This window comes from Centroberyx affinis, unplaced genomic scaffold, assembly GCF_046629955.1.
Source record: "Centroberyx affinis isolate AG114_WGS23_722 - 3 ecotype Tasmania unplaced genomic scaffold, CSIRO-AGI_Caff_v1 ptg001476l_1, whole genome shotgun sequence".
NCBI classification, from domain to species: Eukaryota; Metazoa; Chordata; class Actinopteri; order Beryciformes; family Berycidae; genus Centroberyx; species Centroberyx affinis.
Window position 1 is genome coordinate 218,355 of NW_027279944.1, and position 8,155 is coordinate 226,509.

The window sequence follows — 8,155 nt, forward strand, 5'->3', positions numbered from 1 at the left end:
AGGTCACCGGTCACAAGTCCTCTTCTCAGAATAGGGCACTTGTGACTGGAAGGTCTCAGGCTGGCTGGGAAAATGTGGGTTGGGAACAACTACTGTTGAGGTGCCCTTGAGCTCCAGTAGAGCCCAAAGTAGAAGACTGCACTGGGCAGCTCAGGTGTGGATGAAGCAGGGTGTTGCTGGAAAAGAGCAAACATGCTCTGTCGACTTTCCCTAGATAAAAAAAGGTTACAAAAAAGAACAATTCAAATTGTTGTTCATCCGTATTTTCAAAGCCTGTCAGCATGACAGGCACATAATTACCTGTATATTTTCAGTATGTGTGCAGACATGTAACATATTTGTTTATTGTATAAGATCAAGAAATTCTGTGTAATTGCAAATTAATTTGTGATTTTTCAACCATCCATGCCAGTTATACTACCAATCCCAAATGATTGTCTATTGTATCAAAGGTGTGTGTGTACTGGCAGCAAAGAAATGACGTAAAATGAGAGGAAATAAAGTTCAGATGACAGGAAATTCAGCTCAGATGTTTGCACAGACCAACTGATTTTCCACTATAAAGCCAGAGAAGTTGGATCTGACTGTCCTGTGTCTCAGTCCGTGTGCTTTAGTGGGGGCGCTCAGATCCAACCATCCACTGACCTTCAGTATCCCCACGGCTGCTCTTGCAGTGAGTTGCACATCCCAAATGTGGAAAAACACTTGATGTTAAACAAAGGATATCCTTTAGACGGGGAAGAGGTCTCCCTTTGCTGAAGACTAAGTATTTATTAATTGGCACCAACACAATACACTCTTGGTTCTTGAATTAACGGTATGTTCCCATCCTTTCACGTTCCACTGAACAGGATGTTTGTTTGTTCTCATGTTGGTTCGTTTCCCTGCTCCAATTTAGCTCCGTGCCAATTTCTATCGGTCCAAATGACACTGAATTGTGACAGCTTCTATCATCTAATATTTCATCAATATTGAATGTCATTCTGATTTACAGAGTTGTAAGAAATGTGCCATTCAAACAGGGAACAAATTTTTCCCACAGACTAAGAACATTGTTTATTATAATATGTTGCATCAAGTGACTCTCTTTCCGGGGTACTATTTCTGAATGTTTATATTATAAACCACACAATCCACAACAATTAAAGACACAGTTTAGTTGGTGATGCTATTTTTGAGCTTCTTTTGTTAGAAGTCAGAAAAAACACAAAGGATACCTAGACAGACTTCATGTTTTCCTTCCAATGTGTTCGTTATGAGAAATATATTGGGATTGTATTTAGTGTGTGGATATCCGTGTTCTCTGTAGCCAAGTGATGGGACATTGTTCGTTTTTAAGTGTGTATACAGGAGTGTTTGTAAAGGTGCCTCCCATCCGCCTCCACTGGACCTGCTGACAGGTTGGCAGGTAAACATAAACATGTCGGAGGAATTAAATAGTTTGCCAGTAAGTCATGTCTGAAAGATCACAGGGGGGATGGAAGGACAATTATCCACACAATAGGTGACGCAAATGGGGACAAACAGTTATGTCCGGATTTGGATGGGGTAATATCTCAAATAGGTGTGTGTATAAAGAAAAGACAGAACAAAGAAACGCAAGAGTTGACGTGGCACAGTTTGAACAATGTGCTTTTTATTTTTAGTATTTACAGTGTAACACTGAGCTTATTTACTGTAAGTTACACATAGCATATTTTCTAGTGACAAACCAATCAACACATTCACTTCACATTTTATCAAACAAAAGTGCAAAAGTTATTCAGATTCACTAGGATTCCCTTTATAAAGGTATGTTACAAGTATAAGCGGGTAAAAAGTGTACATCATATCTTACATTTATTGATATATGTGAACTCAATATGAGGAGCTTGCTTTTAGCTGTGTGTAATAGTGTAGTTGAAGGATAAATCAATTCTCTTTCCATTGGCTGACATCATCAAGATGGACTAACCAAACAGTCTGCTGGAAGTCTTTGTCTTGTCCTTGTCTTTGTCCTTGTCCCTAGAGAGAGAGAGAGAGAGATAGAGAGAGAGAGAGAGAGAGAGAGAGAGAGAGAGAGAGAGAGAGAGGACAATTATTGAATTGCTGAAGTTATTGTGTTGAAGGGGCACATTCATTCACTTCAGTTTCTTCCAGCGATGCTGATAATCAGAAGGATCACACTTAAGACTTCACAATCCATTGGTAAGGGCCAGCACACTTTTCCACTTCCACACTATTGAGGCAGAAGCAGCAGCAACACAATTTCCCCCTCGACTCAGTACTTCATACTCACTGTGAGGCAGAGGGGTTGGCAATCCGCTGCAGATCTTGAAGGTGTTGTTGGACACTCACTGTTGGTAAAACATAAAACACTGAGTCAATATGAGAGTCATGTTCACAAAGTATCCTGGACAACAAAGATCACCCACTGCATAATGTACTCATTCAACGCAGAAGCTGTTTCAGTAACAGGTTTATACTTCCCAAAATGAGGTTCAAACACTCATTTGTTCCCAGTGCAATGACTGTGGAATGATCATAATGGAGCTTTGCCTGTCCTGTCTGCTTAGTGTAGATATGGATAATTGTGCATGTGTATGTGTTTGTGTTTGGTAATGTGTCTTGCATTGCTTTTGATGTTTTTGTGATTCTGTGAGAAATATATTTTTGGTAATCCAACAAATACCCCCAAAAAAACCTTCTTCCTTTCCTATATATGAATAATGACTTGAGTTACCAAATGAACCATTGCCTTGTATTTTCCAATAAATAGTTTATAGTTTATAGTTTTATAGTTTTGCAGTTGTTTCCAGGAAACTCTTAGGAATGTACAGTATCTTATCAACTCCACCAAACTGATCACTTCCATTTCCCCTATAACTAGTAGATGATGTCATGGTTCATTCCAAGAAACTTCCTGAGAAATTAACAGTTCCTTTCCAGGAAATTATTAGGAAACTGCAGACCTGGAAAATAAAGCGTTACAAAAATTTCCCAGAGTGGGTTTAATGATTTTTTAAATTTTATTAATGATAATTTACTAGTACTTATCATAGATGCCATTCACTCTTACCTGTGCCTGAGCTGGAGCCGCCTCCTAGTCCACCTGTTCTTCCTGCACCAAATGAAGATCCAGTTCCACCAAAGCTACTCCCACTTGATGTTCCCTTCCCCAGTGCACTTCCCACCTTGCCTAGTCCTGTATTACTGCTCCCTAACCCTAACCCTAACCCCAATCCAGTGCTGCTTGACCCAGTTTTTCCTAAAGCCCCAGTGTTGCCTAAACTGCTACTGCCAAATCCAAAACTGCTTAGCCCTGTACCCAAACCCAGCCCAGTTGAGGCTGGCTTCTTCGCTGCTGTTGAAGTTGACCCTGTTGACCCAAAGCTTGATGAACCCAGGCCACCTGTGCTCAAACTTGTAGAACCTAATCTGTTTGACCCAAAGCTTGATGAGCCAACTGTGTTTGAACCTGGCTTACTTGATCCTAGTGTATTAGAGCCTAAGCTTGAACTTGACCCCAAGCTTGAGGTGCCTAATCCTGGCTTATTCAGTCCTGTCCCACTTGACCCAGCTGACGTCGTCCTACCAAACGGATTCACAGCAGAAGAGCTAGATGAGCTGGATCCCCCGGTATTAAACTTGTTCAATGGTGACCCAGACTGACCCAGTGTGCCCATTCCAAAGCTGGGCTTTCCTGGAAATAGCCCAGTCCCTATCTGAAATAAAATGAGAGCATTAATTATTAACATGTGAAAAAATTGTCTAATTAGTTCTGTCTCTGTTATAACAAGGATATTACATTGATATATCAGGGATATCACAGTGATATGATATCCATGTTGTAATTGATATAACAAATAAACAAATATACTTGTACATGTTTTGGGGGTCAGCTATGTATATACTTTGTATATACATTGGGCTTCATGTTGAATGAATTGTGCTATATAAATAAAATTTGATTTGATTTGATATGATGCAACCAAACTCTTGCATGTCAGGGTTTTGAGTTATATTTGTCCTAAAACAGCAGCAGACAATATATGTGCTTTATGCCATAACAACAGACAGAGATATTTGCCCAGTTCTCACCCTTTTGCCCTCTTGTTTTTTTTTCCTCCTCTTCTTGCAGCTGGATCATTTCCAATATCCTACCAGGCTGCTTTGATCTCACATGTTATGTAAGACCTTTAGGTTTCAAAGCAGTGAGATGTGGGCTTTGTTTGTACTTTGGTATTTCTATGGGTGTAATAATAATAAATCTGTCTTTTGATGCTGCAGCAACAAACTGCAGCAAAAAGAGTTTCATCAACAGCAAAATAAAATTCTGAATGTTTGCTACACAAATGCAATCTGATTCACTGGATTTGTAGTTAAAGTCAACAACATAAAATGTGCTATATAATGTCCTGATGACCTGGATACTATATTAAAAGTGGGTACAGAATATCTCTGTTGGATTGTTGTAATTTTGACCAGTATATGCATATCTTTCTCTCACACTACTGAAGGAAATTACATTTGATAAAAGATTTAACTAGAACTAATATCTGCTGTTACTTTCTACAGATCGCAGTTAATTCTCTGAGTGAAAATGCTGCACAAAATCACTTTTTTTAGATGCTCACTATGATTTATACTCTTACTACCGTTTCACCCACAACAACTCCTCTAATTGGGAGACAGCCTCATTACAAATTTGAGGATTTATTAGATTATTCTCTGCAGGTCTCACTTGAAACCTTTTCAAGTCTCTCAAAATTCAGATATTTTATCTTGAGTGATCTGAGTGTAACTTTAGCAACTAAATACTGAATTGAAGAATACAAAAATCGTAGTCTCATCAGAGCACTTCCTCTTCTTACCTTGGCACTGCAGGTCATGTTGAGCTGCTTCATCTGCTCTTTGAGGTGTATGATCTCTTTATCTTTGACGATGATGCTGCTGCTCAGCACGTCTTTGTCTCCGCTTAGCCAGAGCTTCTCCTTCAGGAGTCTCTCCTTCTCCTGATCATATCTCAACTGGATTCTCTGCAAGCTCTGTCTGTGTTCCTGGATCAGACCCGTGCGGTTCTGGCTGCACCAGCGGTAGTCCTGGGTCAGTAGCAAGTTCTCTGCCTCCAAGCGGCTGTTCCTGGTCTGGATCTGAAACACCTGAGCTGCCACATTGTTCAGGTAACGCTGGAACTTGTCCTCTACCTCTCGGGACAGGCTGGTGCAATTGTTGCGGATCTGCTCCAGGTTTTCCCTCTGGCTCTGACAGGTTAGCTGGAAGGGGATGTGCCGGGGGAAGAGGGAGTCGATCTTCTCCAAGAAGGCCCTGGAGACGTTGGAGATACCGCGCAAGGAATCAGCAAAGTCTTCTTTGCACGTTACTCTATAGGCAGCCATCTCCTTCTCAAGTGTGGATTTGTCCCTTCTCAGACGAATGGCCTCCAGGTTTATGTTGTCCCGCTCTCTGGAAATCTGCTCCATTTCCATCCTCATCATCTGAGTCGTCTGGGTGAAGTTGGACTGCACGAGTGTAACCATGGCATTTAGCTGTTCAACCTGCAGCCCACAGTTACAGTTTTCTGCAACTGGAACTGTGAAAAATAACAACACAGAGAAGTAGGCTTACATGTCTTTCTTTCAGGACTATGAATTTACAGTCTAAAACTTGGTGGCTGCTTTTTTCCTTATAGACAAGCCTATTTAATGGTGACGATTGGGGAGAAATATTGTTTGTTTTTAATGTTTTTGATTTATTGAGGGTTTATAAGTCATGCCATACTTACAAAGAGTTGTTTGTTTGCATGAAGTTCCCCCAGTAATTGGTGGTAAGAACCTGCCCATCGTCCTCTCCATATTGCACTGACTCTGTTCATATCAGTGAAAGAATTGCCATTGGTATTTTATGATTAATACTCTGGGCCAGTTTCACCATTATGAATTAAACCTTGTCCTAAACTACGCATATTTCTCAATGGAAAGCTCCATTTATGTGAGGCTGGAAAAATTCGTTTATTTGTAATTCAGCTTATTTCATCAAATATTCTGTTAAATATATTAGCATTTATCTGATTGTGAATTATTAGGAACTACATATTTTGCATGGTTAAGATTGCATTGATGTCCGACTACCTCTGAGTATACATAAACATAAAAAAATGTCCATGAAGTGTTTCAGCTCATAAACGTCAAAATTTTAATAAGCCACATAGACCCTTACTCTTAGTATTAATACTAATACTATCAATTTTGACATGTGGGTCCAACACTCTAAAGAAAGCCACTTAACATTACCAAATAGTGGTACTTCAGCTCATAATAATAATAAAGTAGAACCACAGTTGATGCTATACAGAACCTCTTTTTTAACACAATCTCAGAACCAAATCATTTTGCATTCCTATTCACTGAAAAACATTGAAATAATATTTAGAAAGTAGTTATGGAGTCAGAGGTGTAAATTCAATCAGTGTTTGAAAGCAGTTTGACACTGACCTCTGCTCAAGGCAGCAGTACATACAAAAAAGCAATAGCCTAATTATTTTACATAGAACAATTACACAAACATGAAGAACCATTTGGCAAGCAAGAATGGCATGGGGCAAACACAGTATTTTCCTTTAATCAGACCACAAACTGTTTAATTTCTATGGTTGTTGAAGGGTTAGTTAGGGGTTCAGTTGCCACTAATAGTATTAGAATACATACATACGTAGAAGCCAAATTGCACATGAGAATATTCTGAAATTTAGACACTCTAAGTACATAAGTGCCTGCCAGATGCCTTCTCTAAAGCTGGCCATTTATAATCAAAAGGCTTAGCTCAGTATCTCACCAGTTTGCCACCGAGATCAGAGATCATGTAGTATGAGATGTTGGCAGAGAAGCGCAGCTGTGCCAGGTCCCAGTCATTGCGGGCCTTCTCCATCAGGGTGACGTTGAGCAAGAAGGTGAGGTTCTTCCTCTGCTGCCTGAGGGCAACGTTCTCTATGGAGAGTCTGCTGAAGCTCTGCTCCAGGTCCTGGATGCGTGCTGTGGACGCCGAGTCCTGCTGCTTACCGTAGACCAGGAAGAGCACAAGGCTAACTATGATAAGAGACTGGATCAGCGAAGAGAAGAAGAAGACAACGCGCATGTAGTAGCCGCAGCTCTTGCCCTTTGAGCGGTGCTGCATTTTCTTCTGGGCCTCCAGGCTGAACTTGGAGACCTGGGAGTAGCCACTGTTGTACATGAGTGATGATAGCCAAAGGAAGGTCAGAGACGCGCAGTGTAGTACAGTACCAAGGAGCACAGCAGTACAGTGAAAAAAAAAACGTCACGAAACCACCGATTGGACTGTATTCTCGGACACTGAGGAATAAAGGCAAACCCTAACCAATCCTGACCCTGAATATACTAAATGCTGGTATTACTGAGTGTGCTGGCTTGGGGATTGCTCTGAGCGGACAGCCAAGCTCAAACAAGGCTCCTTCTCAATCAGAAAGAAGATACTGTTTCTCCTGTGCACTCTGCAAGTCTCAGTGGTCTCACTCCCCGGTCAAAAGCCAGATGAACAGATAAGACACTGCTGAATTATTTCAGACGAGCCCCCAGAGTTCAGCGTCCATTTCCAGTAACCTAGTGTCATGGACTGGAGATCCCCTCTTCTAACACAGCCAACACTGAAGTGGGCCAGATGTTTCCTCTCTGTAGTGTTGATATTGTGAGAATTGATAAGATTGTGAGTGAGGTGTAAACACGATAAGGAATTTATAAACTCCAGCTGGCCAGCCCCTTCCCATGTTGGGAATCTATCCTGGCTACGGCCCCCTCCCTCTTTCAGCCCTCTCCTCGCTCCATTGGCTGCCCCCCTCCCTGTCGGGCTACCCGCCCTGCTCCGGGATATGATGGCAGAGGTTAACATAACATCACACACATGCATAGCCAGTATGCTTGCATGTGTGAGCAAACCCTCACACACACACACACACACACACGCCCATTGTTTTCTTTCGTGACCCCCTGCAATGTGCCTGCCTTGTGTTTGACAACACGTTTAGCCATGTGACTGTGTGGAAATGTTCTCGTGCTCCTTGTCACCTGTTAAAAAGGACAACATTTTCGATTTTACCTGAGGTTTTCTTGATAGATTAATTTGCTGTAACAGCAGACCTTGTGCACCCTTAACACCAGGCATG

The 8,155-nt window shown here is 41.3% G+C and overlaps 1 protein-coding gene across 1 annotated transcript; it reads right to left on the reverse strand.

The window, feature by feature from the left end:
• Window positions 1-1,651: 1,651 nt before the first annotated feature.
• Window positions 1,652-7,671, reverse strand: plvapa (plasmalemma vesicle associated protein a). The gene is made up of 6 exons (XM_071526891.1): window positions 6,814-7,671; window positions 5,765-5,846; window positions 4,854-5,572; window positions 3,059-3,704; window positions 2,279-2,336; window positions 1,652-2,004 (listed from the first exon to the last, which is right to left on the reverse strand). The coding sequence occupies exons 1-6, from the start codon at window positions 7,207-7,209 to the stop codon at window positions 1,950-1,952; spliced, it is 1,956 nt and encodes a 651-aa protein (XP_071382992.1). The 5' UTR covers window positions 7,210-7,671; the 3' UTR covers window positions 1,652-1,949.
• Window positions 7,672-8,155: the final 484 nt, after the last annotated feature.

Coding starts and splice junctions, on each gene's coding strand:
- plvapa (XM_071526891.1), bottom strand. CDS start 7,209: ATGTACAACAGTGGCTACTCCCAGGTCTCCAAGTTCAGCCTGGAGGCC. Junction 3,705..4,853: donor ACATGACCTGCAGTGCCAAG/GTAAGAAGAGGA, acceptor ATTTTATTTCAG/ATAGGGACTGGGCTATTTCC. Junction 2,005..2,278: donor GCCAACCCCTCTGCCTCACA/GTGAGTATGAAG, acceptor CTCTCTCTCTAG/GGACAAGGACAAAGACAAGG.